General features: G+C 39.1%; 1 protein-coding gene across 1 annotated transcript in view; it reads right to left on the reverse strand.

The window, feature by feature from the left end:
- LOC139717247 (uncharacterized) overlaps window positions 1-17,977 on the reverse strand; it is a 162,009-nt gene that overhangs the window by 39,303 nt on the left and 104,729 nt on the right. The window contains exons 13-15 of the mRNA XM_071628744.1: window positions 12,646-12,821; window positions 11,886-12,028; window positions 6,593-6,658 (exon numbers count right to left, since the gene is read on the reverse strand). Of these exons, the coding sequence (XP_071484845.1) occupies window positions 6,593-6,658; window positions 11,886-12,028; window positions 12,646-12,821 (385 nt within the window). The remainder of the gene's footprint in view (window positions 1-6,592; window positions 6,659-11,885; window positions 12,029-12,645; window positions 12,822-17,977) is intronic.

Here is a 17,977-nt window from a genome sequence, read left to right on the forward strand (position 1 = left end):
ATACTCTTGATTTGCTTTTCAAGTCCAGTCAATATCTACTTATCGTATCATTTCCCGTGCAAGAATGAGATATACAGCTGACAGCATTCACGCGATGGTCCAGTAAATTTTGAAGCCCCCCCCTTCTCTTAAGTAACATTTTACCGCCTTCTGCACTGACATACCATTTTGTACTTCACTATGCCATTTAATCATATTTTTGCACGCGTCATGAAGTACAACATTACCACAGACTTAAAGGGATGGTAAGTTTTGGTTGAGATGGAGCTTCAGTTTTTTAACTCTTTTTGTGTGAGATAATGCGAAATCCGAAAGATATGAAAGAGCATGAAATTCTGAGAGGGAATCAAAGTTTGTTTGTTTTTTTTTTAATGAAAATTGGCTTTGAAATGGCGGTGATATCCAAAACAGAAGAATCCTAATAAAAGGTGGGACCAACTTTTTATTAGGATCGTTTTGGTTTACTTTGTTTTACGATATCTCGACCAGTTTAAACCGATTTTCATCAAATAAACTTTGAATCTTCTTGGAATCACAAGCTCCTTAACATTCCATCCAGTGATTTCTTGGTACATGTACCTCGCAAAAAGTTAAAAGCTCAATCCTCACCTCGAACAATACTATACCAGCCCTTTATTTAAAGAACTTCTCGTATGCGCGTTGCGATCAATGTGATTATCCCACATAAGATTATCCGAGGTAGCCTATATACGTTTATCCAATTAGCAGACAGCATGGGCTATGGCAAAGACTGGCTCGAAATGTCCGTTTAAAGCTCCCACACGAGGTGTTAATCGGAGAAAGAGAGGATAATATGGAAAATGCACTATCACTTCATGTCGACAGCCTCTGATTTCCATGCATGGAAGATGCAATCGAGCAAAACTCGAAGCCAGATGAATTCAACACGATGCTATGAACAAGCACTCAGTTTCTCGTCAAAGTAAAGCGTGGTGACACGGAAGCCTCTACACACCTGCGCACGCGCGTGCACGCACACAAATGCGAGCGCGCACACACACATACACATCCATTTTCCACAACAGCCGATTACAGTAAAACTCTTCAACTCACTGCCTATCAGATGTACGACACGATCCCCGCGTATTGTTATTGCTTAAAAACATCAAAATATCCTGTCAAATTAAAACATGCCGCCATTTTCAATCCTGATCACACAAAACTAAAAATTCAATACTTATTAGGTAGTTGATGTATTTTTTTAAGTGCTAAGGCCTACCCGTCTAAGTTTGTCTCAGCGCATGTAATCAACACAAAAATAAAGTTACCCCATTATGAAAAAGAAAGATACGTTAATACGTCGATGTCCATATAAGATTTGATTTTTGTAGATGTGAATGTGTATCTGAGTGTGTACGTGTGTGTGAGATGTGTTTTGTTACGTTTACTATATCATAAGTCGTGTGCGTGTTTATTTTAACTTTTCTGCCTTCTCTCACGCTCTCTCTCCATCTCTCTCTTTCCCTCTCTCTCACTATCTTATCACAAGAGACCCGCGGGTCTAGCGCTCACCTGAGTATCGCAAGTTCACCTTTCACGCAGTCACTAACCTAAATTATTCACAGCTCTACCAAAATTTGACCAGGCATTCTCAAGTAGAAGATGAAAATGTACAATAAAGGCCCAATTTTTTTTAAGATTCCTTAATTTGGGGGGATTGGGGCCCCCTGGGGCCCTCTGGGTGGGGCATGGTGCCCATTTTGATAAATTGAGATCCTGACCCCCTAGGGATGCTACCTGCCAAGTTTGACAAAAATCCATCATGAGGTTTTCAGGAAGAAGATGAAAATGTACAATTCAGGCCCCCATTTGGACCCTTCCAACCACCCCCCCCCCCCCCCTACCCAAGAGGAGCACCCCTGGATCTCCTATGAACAAACTTGAAACTACAGTCATTAATGTACTCACTCATAGTATTATCTCAGCTCTATAACTTCTGATTCTAGAGAAGATTTATAAAGATTCCTTCATTTGGGGGGTTTGGGACCCCTGGGGGCCCCCTGGGTGGGGCATGGTGCCCATTTTAACAAATTGAGATCCTAACCCCCTAGGGATGCTACCTGCCAAGTTTGGTGAAAATGGGTCATGGGGTTCTCAAGAAGACGATAAAAATGTACAATTTAGGCCCCATTAGGACCCCTCCTCACCCCCTCCCCTGGGTCCCAAGGGGGGCACCCCTGATTCTGCCATGAACAAACTTGAAACTACAGTCATCAATGTACTAACTCATAGTATTAACTAAGCACTATCACTTCTGGTTCTAGAGAAGAAGATTTTTGCAGAATCCTTAATTTTGGGGGGCTTGGGCCCCCTGAGGGCCCCCTGGGTGGGGCATGGTGCCCATTTTAACAAATTGAGTTCCTAACCCCCTAGGGATGCTACCTGCCAAGTTTGGTGAAAATGGGTCATGGGGTTCTCAAGAAGAAGATGAAAATGTACAATTTAGGCCCTATTAGAACCCTTCCCCACCCCCCTCCCCTGGGTCCCAAGGGGGGCACCCCTGATTCTGCCATGAACAAACTTGAAACTACAGTCATCAATGTACTAACTCATAGTATTAACTTAGCTCTATCACTTCTGGTTCTAGAGAAGAAGATTTTTACAGATTCCTTAATTTTGGGGGGTTTGGGCCCCCCTGGGGGCCCCCTGGGGGCCCCCTGGGGGCCCCCTGGGTGGGGCATGGTGCCCATTTTAACAAATTGAGTTCCTAACCCCCTAGGGATGCTACCTGCCAAGTTTGATGAAAATCGGTCTTGGGGTTCTCAAGAAGAAGATGAAAATGTAAAAAGTTTACGCACGACGCACGACGGACGACGGACGACGGACGACGGACGACGGACGACGGACGACGGACGACGGACGACGGACGACGCACGACGGACGCCGGACGAAGGGCGATCGCAATAGCTCACTTGAGCCTTTGGCTCAGGTGAGCTAATAACCATTTCTTACGCACTGAGTTGACCTCGTCTCGACTAGTCCTCTTTCTGAAATATCATCTTCTTCTCGCTTTTTTCCCGCTCCTCCTAAGTGTATGACTATGTCTTTTTATTCTTGTTGGTAATTTAGCCGGATCAAAGTGGGGCCTATCTACATGTACTACATTTCCCAGTTTCCTCGGAATTTCATACTAAAAAATATCAATAATAATTTCTTCGTCGTTGCCTAAGTTTGAATCATGAATAGGTCAAGCCAATGGGAACAGAGGCCGAAAGAGAAATTTCGTTGTCTAAATAAAAAAAAAAAAAACCACAGCAGACTAAAAGGAGAAAAGCAAATTGAAAAACAAACATGAATTTGAAACCAATCAGATATTCTTTCGGTATTGATGATTTTGACAAGTGGTAGAAAGTCGCTATTATGCGATAGCTATTTCGGCTTGATGCTCTTGTTTATTTGTTTGTTTGTTGTTTAGCTCTTGTTAACAAAGATCGCATCAACTCATACGTTACAACGAGTGGCAATAAAAAACACAAACAGAAAAGAAGTATTGGAATGTTCTGTTCTACTCATGAGTATTTAGTGATCACTAAGAGAGGATGAATGTAGCTTTACATTATACATCTTCGGTAGATGTTAATGTGTTTTGACGGTAAAGGTCCCCGCACGCAGCCTGATAAGATTGCTATCAAGTTTTATAAAACGACAGTTAGATGAACAGTTTGTGTGTATGAAGACTCTAATATCCCGTGGCGGATCTACGGGCGGGGGTTACCCCCCCCCCCCCCACACACACACACACACATACGGGTCTATGGTGGAAACCGAGGACCTGTTTTACCCATAATAATTTTTAACACATAACCGAGGACCTGTGTGTCAGTAGGACTATGTCAACCAATGACTCATTCGATATTACCGTCCAACCGAGGACTTATTACAATAATGCTAATCGAGGACCTACAAACATGTACCTCTACGTGCAAAAGCAGACCGTTTGGAATGGTCTGCGTACGTCCTCGGTTCTCTGTGTGTCCTCGGTTTAAATGTAAAGTTCGAGTGTGTGTTCTCGTTTTACACCATGGGTAAGTGCACACACACACACACACACCTCACTGGGATTTTTTTGTGTGTGTTAGTTTTGTTTTTGGGATTCAACACCCCCTTTTTTTTTCTTGCTTACTTGTCAGCCGATTTTGGGAGACCAGCGGCAGCAAAAAAAAAAAAAAAATGACTTTTTTTTTTTTTTGCTTGTCATGATTCTTTGTCACTAGGTCAACCCCCCCCCCCCCCCCCCTTAGCAAAAAGTTAGATCCGCCCTTGGATGTCAATAATATGATTATACGGCACAGTAAAATGTCTGAAATGCAAGCATTGTTTTAATTCCGTCTCATTTTCCTTGAAAGTGAATGAAAGTACATTCGTTGAAAGTGAGGGACGTTTGCCTGTCGTTTCATACTGTAACATAATTTTCTTTTTTTTTTTACTACTACTACTTTGAATGAACCAATGCATTGAAAAAGAAACTTTTGATATGGTTACATTGGTTTGTTTGATTGTCTGTCATTGTTGTTGTTTTGTTCTAGCCACTCTGCTCCGTTTGAAGCCAGGAGACATATTTTATATAAAACGCTCAAAAGAAAAGCCTACGTCGACATTTTAATCATTGATTTCTACATTCTGATTTTGCTTCACTGCAGTTCCCTTTCTTGTACAACGTCTTCGGATGAAGCGATGTTTCCAAATTAAGTTTAATATTATACAAAAATTAACCACAAAACAGATGTGATCACAGTCACATACACACGCGTACATAACACACACGCACACATTATATAATACACACATAAGCAGAATCACACATGTGCACATACATACACACACACACACACACACATACACACACACATAAACACAAAAACACATACACGTGCACTGCATAGTTACACACTCACGCACTGCACCAACGGTCTACAAGCAATGCAAATTTTGTAGCTGGAAAAACAAACAAACAAACAAACAAACAAACAAACAAACAAACAAACAAACAAAACGAACAAGCACAGAATGCATATTCTATTCACACCTACAACCCTAAGAAGTAAACCAAGATTTGCGGGGGTCTCTTGAGTGTCATCGGTGATCCATTACAGCTGGATTAACTTTTGACACCGATTTCAGACCACCGTTATCAAAAACGAAGAAGACGTTATGTTTTGACTTTGCTTCTTTTTTTTCTAACTTATTTCGTTCGATCAAACGTCCTCGACAAAATCTATGCGATGTATTTGCAGTCAGATGAAATACTATGTCTCATTTTCTTTCTTCAGATCGCATACAAGATACTTTTCACTGAAAAAAGAAGAAGCAAACAACTAGACACACACAATTTCCTACTCTCTGGTTTAGATAATAGATTCAACAAAGAACTATATTTAAAGCCTATACATGTCATGGAACATGACTACAAGACTACCAATCGGAGAACCCGAGTTCGAATCCAGCCCACTGCTTACATCCTCGGTCAAGACGTTTTTACACGCAATGTACCTTTAGACCCAGGTGTATAAATAGGTACCTGGCAACGCTAGGGTATTTGATAATGACAAGACCCTCTGGTAGAGCAGTGGCAATACTGAAGAGGCTACCCTGGTAAAGAAGATGTTATTATGACTATATTATTATAATATCATGACTATCATACTTCTCGTTCACCAAGAAACGAGGTTAGCATTACTGCTAGCGTTCTCTGTTATGCTGTTGATCGTAATTCCTGCGAGGAAAATTCAAGAGAAGAGAAGAAGGCGAAATGCGGTCTTACAAGCCTCGGTGCTTATCAAGCTCGTGAAATGCAGATGATTAGAACAGCTACATTACTCACACGTTCACTACGAAAGGCAAGAGCATGCTCCACGGGTCGAGCGGGGCAGTCACAAAGATAATCAAGATGAGGCATAGATACCACAGCCCAATCCAAAGAAAGAAATATTTGAAAGCTGATACGATTCAAGCGTCATGCGGTGAAAAAAAAAAGAAATAAAATAATAATAAAAAAGAGAGCTCGCCTCAAATTCGATCGGTATTTTGCGCTTTCATCCGACATAATGAAAGTTTGCTTGAATGGTGCAAATACCGAGTCAGTTTGTGGAATACAAGTAGCGCGTTTTATGTGCGCTCCCTTGATCCGTTTTATGACGTGTACGACGTCCTCCGAAATTGTCATCATTCAGTCAAGAAAGGCCCTCGATAACTTTGGAAACAGATACTTTTGGCCAACTAATCTGTTTCTTATATTTACAACAACGCTACAATACTTCTCTTACAGTTTTCAAACACTTGCTCGTTTAATCGGAGCAAAGGTGGTGTGAAAATGATATTTTGTATTATGATTACTTTAAAGTAAAAAGCGTTTTTTTTTTTCGTTCGATGTTTTATTTTAGCAACGATCAAATTGAGGCAAGCGAGAGTTTTTGAAATCAGCTGAAGATGCTATGGCTCGAACTAAAGAAAAAAAAGCGTCTAAAATAGAGTAAAAAAAAGAAAAGAAAATTAAAGAAAAGTGACTAGATAATAATGAATATAGTGTTCGAGAAAGACAAAGAGAAAAGATCAACCATTCTTTGATGCTAACCTTGAAGATCCTTTACTGATAAATATAAAATTTGCATCCTCCAATTTGCTCATGTCCACATGGCAGCTGGAATAGGTCGGATACCGAATAGTGGGGTACAGGAAGAGTTCGGGGGGGGGGAGGAGGAGGAGGAGGAGGAGGAGGAGGAGGAGGGTAGGAGGGAGGGGGTTGGAGAAGGATACAGAAGTTTGGTAGAAAAGACACGTTAAGTGCAAGAAAGATTCATCATAGCGTGTAAAGGACGAGGATAAGACACGTCCAAGGGGTGGAAAAAAGTGTTCGTCACGCAGCACAGAGAGAAGTGTGGTGTCCATTTCGTTAGTTAGTGGGGGTAACACAAAGACGGAGTGGGGTAGGGGTGTTGGTAGAAGTCGTTCGTCGGGGAAGCGGTGTAAAGAAGACAATTGGGAGAGAAAGCGAGGAGAAACGGTTGTATTAAATCGGTTAACATGGCAGGATTTCATTTCATTTTCAAACACACACACAATGTTACATTTGTTACGTACGATGTTAATTGTGGTGAATACATTCACGCGATACATTGATTATACGCAAGGGGTGGGGTGGAGGGTAAGCGGATGGGTGCGAACTCCGCTTGGCTAGAGAACAGGTGGTGGTGGTGGTGGTGGTGGTGGTAGGGGTGGGGATAATGTGCTCATACAGACACAGCGTGGTGAGGGGGGTGGAAGGATGTGACCGGTTTGGGTTGAGGGGTGGCAAGCGCATGGTTGCGGGCGTATGGGCGTGAATTGGAAAGCTTCCCTTTTTTTTGCGTGTGTGTTTTATAAAGAGTTTGAAATAAGGAAAAAAATAGGGGGAAAAAAACTAGTTCATGTAGCAGCATGAACAGAGCATATCTAAATGGCACTTAGATGGTCCCTTTGGATCCCACAGAGTGGTGAATACAAGAGCGTTGAAGGGTGGTAGCCCCAATTTCTCGGACTCTCCTGGGGTATCGAATTCGATTCCTGTATACATCTTTGTCATTGGACGACGTTTTGCATCAGAAAATACGGATGTTTGAGGGTGAAAATAACCTCTTGGCGTCCCGTAGAGAGAAAGATGAAGTAGGAGACAAAGGTCAGGAATAATATTTCCTGTCACTGGGGGCGCCATCCAGTGGTTATCATTGAAATACGATGGGCGGGCTTTACAGCACAAGTTGGTTTTTATTCAAGCGAACTCTGGGACTGGAAGTCTTCAATAAGTCCGCCACACACTATACGACTCACGACTACACGACTGACAGACTTTGGATCCGAAATAAATCGCAAAAGCCTGAGAATAAACACACTTGTTTATTTCAGATTCAAAGTGTGTCAGTTGTACAGTCGTGAGTCGTTTAATGTGCGGCGGGCTTTAAACTTTCTGTTATCGACCTCCAGTATTTAAGGGCTACCACCTTTGCATACATGATGATGATTCTGAATGTGTAACTAGATAAACCTCAATGTACCATAGACATGTAGAACATCTAATCTAAAAGTCCATTGCTACGAAAATGCTTCAGTCTACCCGACGGTGGAAACGAAACGTGTGTACTATAAATCTGACTAATGAAATCCAACGAAATTACCACTCCAGAGCATAAACTAGTGATGTGGGGAAGAAGTGTGCATATATGATAAAAGAGATATGTTTCAGTACAAAATGTTGAGATATCAACTGAAAACAAAGATTATAGAAGAAATTGAAAAGACGAATACTGTATAATCTATATGTTGCTAAAAGTTTATGATCAATATTGTGTCAGTAAGGTATTGACACCAACTTAGGAAATGGAAAACAAACATAAAGTTTGTAGAGAGAAAATCAGTAAATTCCAGATAAGATGTTGATAGCTGATGGCATGATAAGTTACGTAACAAAATATGCAGAATGAATGGATGAATAGGTGGAAAATGTAAAAAAAAATCAAGAAAAAAAAACCAAATGTTAATGTGTACAAACTCCCAAGCAATAATAATTAAAATGATGAAACGTGGGAGCGCATAAAACATAATATTGCAACATTGAGCACTACGCTTTGAAAAAAAAAAAAAAATCTACATATGCTTTTCCTTTATGTAAAAATAAATGTGAATTTGAATAAATATTAATTCTATCCAAGATATCCGTAGAGTTTCCTCTATGAGTGATTTAAGGGAGAAACCTCCCAAGTAATATGTATTTTTGATTTTTGAAAAAAAAAAAAAACAACGACTGAGTGAGGAAAAAACATGATACCTTATGTAATTTTGGATTGAACAAAAAATCACACGTGCGATTGAATCCTATCCCTTTATCCAATTTCAGACCAAAAGAACTGTTTTTTTTCTTTCTTGTCCAAGTGTTGCTTGAGTACTTAATAATAAACTCATGAACGTATTTCTATCTCAAAATGTTCTTGAATTAATCAATAAGCTTTGAACGATGTCAAGAGACTCAACACTTTTGAAGCACACATATACACGACGCCAACAAGGGGCACTGATAGCAAACACGTGTACGACCACCGTTTCCAGTGTTGGTGTTTAACGTTAAATGCACTGTGGGACGGGTATCACAAGTCTACAGAACTCCAATGGAGGAGAGAAAAAGAAAACAACACGTGTTCACGATAGAGCGAAAGAAATGAGTATGTGTATACACAGGTGTCATTAAACACAGAACACGGAAGCTGTATACACAGGTGTCATTAAACACAGAACACGGAAGCTGAGAGGTCGACTTTCTTCACGACATTACGATACTACACATGAGTTCTCGGGGTTGCAACAGAGCGCGCACGATGAACACGACTACGGTGACGATGGCGATGACGATTTGAATGATGTGATCATGAGGAACATGATAGCGAACATGGAGACGAAGGAACACCGAATGGCCAAGAACTACAGGTACAAAATATGATTGAACACAAAAGAACGAAAACTCGACCTGCCTAAACGACATGATTCTCATATCTCTACAATGGTGATGTAAATGGACACTATAGAAAGATGTCGAATTTCTTTCTTGAAGTATGAAGAAAAAAAATGTCGTGGTAGGAAATACAATTGTAAATCGATGGAGATCATTGATTTACATAAGACCCAAACATTTTCTCTCTCTGCCCGGCTTGTAATCAGCATAATATTATGCTCGCTTTATGTGTGTATATGTGTGTGTGGCCAGACTCCATCAATATGTATTGCTTTACATTCGTCTTATCATATGATTTTTAACTTTCTTAAATACCCAATGTGCACACCTTTTCTTGACAAAATTCTGTATGTATTTTTTTTTCCCAACAGATTTTCATACCTATGAGGAAAGGTGGACTATGATATTAACGTATTGTAAATAATGTGTCACTCAAACGTGAAAATCTACAATGAAAGTGATACACATGGGATCTAAAATTCAGCGTTGTGCTGATTACAACATATATATAAATGTGTGCATGAAGCATGTCCTATCTTCTTCATAAATGAGGCTAAACAATTTTACGAAGTTAAAGCGTGGGATTTTAAAAAAAAGGAAAGAGAGATATATCTAACACGAGAAATTGCGGAACTAAGTAAGTAAGACAAGACGGGATGGAGTAGAAATGACTCTTGCACATGTAGTAACATTCAAAGCGTTACTTGAGCCACAAATTCACACTAAAAGCAATTGAATGACACGGCGTGGGGGATGTGAACAACGCCCAATACAACACGAAATGGAATAAACTTCAATTCAAAAAAGGACATTGGCGTAGATAAAATGGATCACACAGTATACATGTAGTCATAGGAAAATAATTGTAAATTCTGAATTATTATTTCGTTACAAGTGGAGGTGAAACGATTTCGTATTGTCTTAATATCCACACTCAATTTGATGAATAACTTCGATGGAAACATAAAAAAGACACCCCATTAACGAGTATTGATGTGAAGTTATAATTGAGAGATTAACAGGAGAAAAAGAGAACTCAAATAGAAATTGATGTCATGCAAGAGATTGAATAATTTCACACGTGTCAAGGTTGAAAAGGCTTACATTTCCCACCGTACATTTGGTTGAAATTTGTCCGAATAGTTTTATTGGCGAAATAAAAGCGATAGATGATCAGTTGTACAATTTATTTCGACTAGTAAAAAGTGATTAAAAGTTGTGTCTTTTGTAGTTGCACTGTGCATAATACAGTAATTACAAGAAGAGTACGACACTTATTTACTGCCTAGGCAAGCAAAATAAGAAAGATAAGTTATCAACATGGTGCCTATTCTAAATTGCTAAAATTCTGATGCTACAACAAAAATGCACAAAAATACGGTTGTCATGTTTGTAGAAAAAAAAAAGAATGTGTAAAACCTGTAAGGGAATAAAACGAGTTATTCAACGAGACATGAATTCCGACAGAATTTGATTCTTCAAAGGTCTTACGTAATGAGAAGCTCCTTGCTTAAAGATAATTAAAGATAGTGTAACATAGCTTCGCCTTTTATCGCTTGTATTAAAAACAGTGGCTGTAACATAAAAAAAAAAATACTCATAGAGCGGTTGTTAAAAGAATGAATGAAAGTTAATTTGCTTTGCAAATTCAGAAGTGAGTTATCATTCCTTTGCGTGAATTGATTTAAGCTGTAAGTAACGTAGCATTTTTTTATTTTTAAATGTGAGAAAATTCTTCACACTGGTCATAGTCATGAAAATTTTTTCATATTCTCTTTATTTTCAAACCTTTCCAAAAACTTTGAAATGATAGTGTACATGATTTCATGAACGTTAAGATAAATACCATTCATTGAAAAAAGGATTGGGGGAAATTTAGTCTCTTACACGATGTCTCCCTCACAAGACAAGAATAGGTTTGAAATATTCACTCCTGCAAAAACGCAAGAAAACATGTTTTAATATTTGGTACATTAATCGCTGCAAGAAAAGACATGTTGGAGAGTATTTTGATATTTTACAAATGTAATTGTTGAGACAACGGGCACTTCCCTTTAGTTAAAGCAATGACAGAAAGAAAGAGAGAGAGAGAGAGAGAGAGAGAGAGTAGGAAAGAAGAGAGAGATACCATAAAGAGATATAAAACAGACATATTTTGTAGAGAGGAGAAAGAGACAGCAAACAGACCGAGACAGAAAGATATCCGAAAACTTTTTATCATAGGTGCCTCAGCAAAAACGCCCCTCTGGATTTTAGCTACTGAGTTGTTATCGGTTATAGCTATATTGAGTTATTAGCTCCTTTGGGTTATACACGTAATCATTAAAAGAACAGAAATGAATACTACCAAAAAAGGGGGACTAAACGAAGAATTCGCCCCCAAACTTACTTGCCGCTGGGACACGCTACCAGGTACCACAAACACGCACTCCAGTGCGACAGAAGGGCGATGTAGATGACGAACTTGAAGATGCGGATGGTGCCGATGTTGACGTCGAGATTCTGTTCCAGGTTCTTGAAGTAGTTCGGGACCTTCACACATTTCGCACATTCATTAAAAAAACGAATTGATGGATCTTAACTCGATCACTTTTGAGAGTTCTTATTTTAAAAGCTCTAGATTTATGCCATGCCGTAGAAAGATAATTTGATGCTGATGTAGGCAAGTGCCCACCATTCAGTGGTGAATTGAATTGTATGATTTTTATGTCACTTTGAGTATGTTGTATTGACATTAGAAATTAGGCAGGACTATTCATGAGAGAAAACGAATCCCAACGTAACAGCACATTTATTATTCTGTCAAGGAACATTCCGAGTCAGACTGATGCAAATCGGGAAAGCCCTTAAACTTTGCATTTAATACAGAAACAGAAATATATACAGACAGACAGAACAGAAAATATGGTGGATCGCCTCATATTTAATCAGCTTACTGCAGCAAGATGAAAGAATAAACAGACACAGAATATTTTTGAAGTAGTTCTATTTTCAGTGCTTAATAGTACAATAACAGTTTATAATACGACTGAACAACGTAGACCTACAATATATAATGACATGTAGTCTTGTTTCTTAGATGTAGGATTGTAGTTGTTTATTCTTCCATGGTACTTGTTACGAAAAGATATACAACAGATATGTCTTACCCGCCAGCATTTGATGAGTCGGTTGAGGGCCAGAAGGTAGAGTGCGTGCGTGCGCTCGGGCCCGCCCTCGTTTAGCAGGCAGAATAGATCGAGCGGGAGGATGGCGAGCACGTCCGACACGAAGCCCCAGCTGCGCACGTAATGGTCCCGGATGTAGTGGAAGTCCTTGAACGTGCCTGGAGCCGATTCCAGTCGGATCAGGGTCAAAATATCAAGTCAAATCAAATCACGTCAGGGGAATGTGTGATAGGGGCAGTGTAGAGATATTTGAAATAAACTACTGATACGCGAACACCACATAGTAGAATATTTCAAAGGAAAGAAAGAACAAATAAACGAGATATGAAACTCGTCACGCTGACGAGTTAGGTGATACGCTTGGGGTCATCAGGTGTCGGTCATCTGTGATCGACAAAGAAAAGAATGTGATATAGGCACCTTGAAGTTATATTGAGCGTGCATGCAAAACCGTTTCTCTAACCACTCGGCCACGGGACATCCCCGGAAATGGTAAGGCAAAAAAGAAATGTATAGATATTACAGGGGGAAAAAGTCAATGCCCACTCAACAATCGTGGCCGCGTGAACATGTATTGCATTGCTAGACGGAAAAGCGGCCTTGTAACGACTGAGGTCGCTATGCCATTTCTGGCAACTTGGGAAAAATACGTCCCGCAGACATAAAACCTATAATCGGCTGGTTTTGATACCTTGCCTTTAATCACAATTTTCAGTGTAATGACGTCATCAAATTACAAAACAATGACATCGTCTTGAAAGACAATTGTTCAAAGTACAACACCTCAGTCGTCGTCATTACATACTATGATCGGTTTGACAAAGTCAACCTGCAAAATTTGCTGCAGTCGAAGCAATGTGGTCTCCAACACACAAAAAAAGAGGGATATGGCGTGTGTGTGTGTCTGTGTGTGTGTATAGGTGCGTTTATATACGAACGTGATTTCTACATGGACGAATATGTAATACAAAATTGAAGAAAAAAAACAGTAAAGTAGCTAAGTATTTTGTTTCGTGATCTTGTGGGGTTCGAACCCGCAACCTCACGTCTCTGAGACGTCGCCTTTAACTACTCGGCCACACGTCTCGACGGGAAAATATGAGGAACGTTATGGACTTGAAAGACAGTTGTTCAATGTATAACACATTCATCGTACGTTGTCAGTTTGCTATTGACATGACAATCTATCACACGAATATGAGGCAGGCATTAGTACCTGTATGAAATTATTATAGGCATGGTTATCAAATTGCCCTAAAATTTCCTTATAGTTGCCTTATTTTTACACACAGTTATGCTATCCCTTTAAACTCGTCACAGTTTAATTAGAATCATTAACATCATACATTAGTACCATATTCAATTCCATAGCTGATAACGTTTGCTAATCAATTAAGATTAATTGTCTAGAATGTGTCATATGGCCAACCTGTATACACACGTATATATACACACACAATGCTAAATGTATGTATCAAACATCTGTAACACAACTTTGAACTAACTGTAGGAAGTATCGCTGCACTTATCATCCATACTTTTTATCACTATCTGAAACTCCACAAAAACCACTAATTGACAAATAATCATCAATACAGAAGACTGAATACCTTTTTTACAATGTATAGCTTGTTACATGTATAAATCAGCACAAAGTAACCACGACTACATTGTGTTACTGAATTGATATGAACAAATTTCATTTTATTACAATATACTATATCAGTTTGAAAGCCCAGCCTGCAAAGTTTTGCAGCAGTCGAAGTAATGCAGTCTCCAACGCAAAACAAAGGTATACTGTGTGAGTGTGTGCGTATAGGTGTGTTTACATGCAAACGTGATTTCTACATGGACGAAGGTGTGGTACTCCATTGAAGAAAAAAAGTAAAAATAAAAATTATATTCTTTCGTGCTCTTGTGAGGATCGAACCCGTACGTGTGCAACCTCACGTTTCTAAGACGACGCCTCTAACCACTCGGCCATACGTCTCGACGAGAAAATTAGAGGAACGTAAACTTATGTACGTGAAAGATGAATCAGGAATCGTTTGGTCCGCATTCCATTCTCATTTTCAGTTTTAAATTGCAAAATTGTCAACCTCATGAGGAGATTTCAAAGAATAAAATGCATGATTACTGCAGCTTATTGTCACATCTACAACATACTTAAGTTTCAAAGGAAATGAAGCAAAATCAGCTGAGATAAAGGTGCTTAAACGTTGTCAAGTCAATGCATGGTTTCTAAAAAAATCACCTCCCATAGACATAACACGTAAACTTGTACGATTTTGCATCTTTACCTTTAAACACAATTTAAAGCATGATGACGTCATCAAATTTCAAAACTATGACATGGACTTGAAAGGCAAATGTTCAAAGTACAACATATCTGAATTTGGGATAATATTTAGCTTAAACAACAGAGATACGAGCAAATGAATCTCAGAAACAGTACCTTAAAAAAATTAATTCCACTTTTTTGATTTCAGATGACGATGTGATGACGTCATAATGTTTTATGGAAATAATGATACTTGAAACGTTATGTCCAATTTATATGCTTTTGTAATATGCAATAAAAACATAGGGTAACCAGACGTTTTAAAGAGCTATGGCGAAATAAACAAAGACATGTTTTTTCACTATATTTGCACATAGACGCGCAGGCGAAATTTGAACTTTGACGCAAGTGCAATGCTTTGTTATTTGTCAGAAACGATCAGAAATCAATGGATATTGTTACTCAAAGTATCAGGAATCCAAATCAGTCAAAAAAAGTGCATTTTCATGTTACTGACGCGCTGTGCACGCGAAAACGCGCGGACGGACGCGCACGCGCAAAATCGTTTGAAACGCTTAAATTTGTCTGAAACTTCGAGATTTCCCATTGGAAAGTTGTTTTGAGCCTTTTAAAAGTTTGACGCGCGCTTACGCGTCCTAGATGACGTCCTAGGTAATTAGGATCAGAGAAAGAAAGATAGAACGTGACCTGAACTTTATGTCCACCGAAAATGATACAGAAATGACCTTTAGTTATGAAGTTATGATCGATCATGTAACATGGTCCGAAAATCACAAAATGGCGCCTAGATGACGTCATAGATATGTTACTGTCATGAAAACCTTATTGTGGCTAGATATTGTCATGAGACATGTTCCCTGAAAATGTCATGTTATTCCGTAATGTCATTCTTCAGATATTGATGACACAAAATTGTCCAGAAAGAAAGAAGAATAAAAAGAAACGAGACATGAAAACTCGTCACATTGAGGACGAGTTAGGTGATACGCTTGTGGTCATCAGATGACGGTCATCTGTGATCGACAAAGAAAAGAATGTGATATAGGCACCTTGAAGTTATATTGAGCGTGCATGCGAAACCGTTTCTGTAACCACTCGGCCACGGGTCATCCACGGAAATGGTAAGACAAAAAAAAACAAACCAATGTATAGATATAACAGGGGGAAAGTGAATGCCCACTCAACCAACGTGGCCGTGTGAACATCTATTGCATTGCTAGACGGAAAAGCGGCCTTGTAACGACTGAGGTCGCTATGCCGTTTCTGGTAACTTGGGAAAAATACGTCCCGCAGACATAAAACCTATAATCGGCTGGTTTTGATACCTTGCCTTTAATCACAATTTTCGGTGTAATGACGTCATCAAATTACAAAACAATGACATCGTCTTGAAAGACAATTGTTCAAAGTACAACACCTCAGTCGTCGTCATTACATACTATGATCGGTTTGACAAAGTCAACCTGCAAAATTTTGCTGCAGTCGAAGCAATGTGGTCTCCAACACACAAAAAAGAGGGATATGGCGTGTGTGTGTGTCTGTGTGTGTGTATAGGTGCGTTTATATACGAACGTGATTTCTACATGGACGAATATGTTATACAAAATTGAAGAAAAAAAAAGTAAAATAGCTAAGTATTTTGTTTCGTGATCCTGTGGGGTTCGAACCCGCAACCTCACGTCTCTGAGACGTCGACTTTATCCACTCGGCCATACGTCTCGACGAGAAAATATGGGGAACGTAAAGTTATGTATGTGAAAGATACATGAGGAATCGTTTTGTCCACATTCCATTTTCATTTTCAGTTTTAAACTGCAAAATTGTCAATCTGATGAGAAGATTTCAAAGAATAAAATCCATGATTACTGCAGCTTATTGTCTCAGCTACAACATACTTAAGTTTCAGAGGAAATGAAGCAAAATCAGCTGAGATAAAGGTGCTTAAACGTTGTTAAGTCAATGCATGGTTTAAAAAAAAATCACCTCCCATAGACATAACACGTAAACTTGTCCGATTTTGCGTCTTTACCTTTAATCACAATTTAAGGTATGATGACGTCATCAAATATCAAAAGCATGACATGGACTTGAAAGGCAAATGTTCAAAGTACAACATATCTGAATTTGGAATAATATTGAGCTTAAACAACAGAGATACGAGCAAATGAATGTCAGAAACAGTACCTCAAAAAATTAATTCCACTTTTTTTGATTTCAGATGATGATATGATGACGTCATAATGTATTCAGGGAAATATTGATACTTGAAACGTTATTTTCAATTCATATGCTTTTGTAATATGCAATAAAAACATAGGGTCACCTGACGTTTTAAAGAGCTATAGCGAAATAAACAAAGACATGTTTTTCGCTATATTTCCACATAGACGCGCACACGAAATTTCAACTTTGACGCCATCGCATTCCTTTGTTATAGGTCGAAATTGATCGGAAATCAATGGATATTGTTACTTCATGTATCAGGAATCCAAATCTGTCAAAAAATGTGCATTTTCATGTTGCTTACGCGCACTGCGCGCGGAAATGCGCGGACGGACGCGAACGCGCGGAACGCTTAAAATTGTCTGAAACTTCGAGATTTCCCATTGGGAAGTCGTTTTAAGCATTTAAAAACTTTGACGCGCGCTAATGCGCGCGTAATGATGTCCTAGGTAATTAGCATTAAAAAGTAAGATAGAGCGTGACCTGAACTTTATGTCCAACGAAAATGATACAGAAATGATATCTAGTTATGAAGTTATGATCGATAATGTAACATGGTCCGAAAATCACAAAATGGCGCCTAGATGACGTCATAGATATGTTACTGTCATGAAAACCTTATTGTGGCTAGATATTGTCATGAGACATGTTGACTGAAAATGTCATGTTATTCCGTCATGTCAATGTTGAGATATTCACGACACAAAATGTGCCAGAAAGAAAGAAGAATAAAAAGAAAGAAAGGAAGATTTTGACAAACACAATAGGTGATACGCTAAAAGCGTATCA

The sequence above is a fragment of the Diadema antillarum genome, unplaced genomic scaffold (genome assembly GCF_040938485.1).
Source record: "Diadema antillarum isolate AM-2024a unplaced genomic scaffold, OU_Dant_1.0 scf00000073, whole genome shotgun sequence".
NCBI classification, from domain to species: Eukaryota; Metazoa; Echinodermata; class Echinoidea; order Diadematoida; family Diadematidae; genus Diadema; species Diadema antillarum.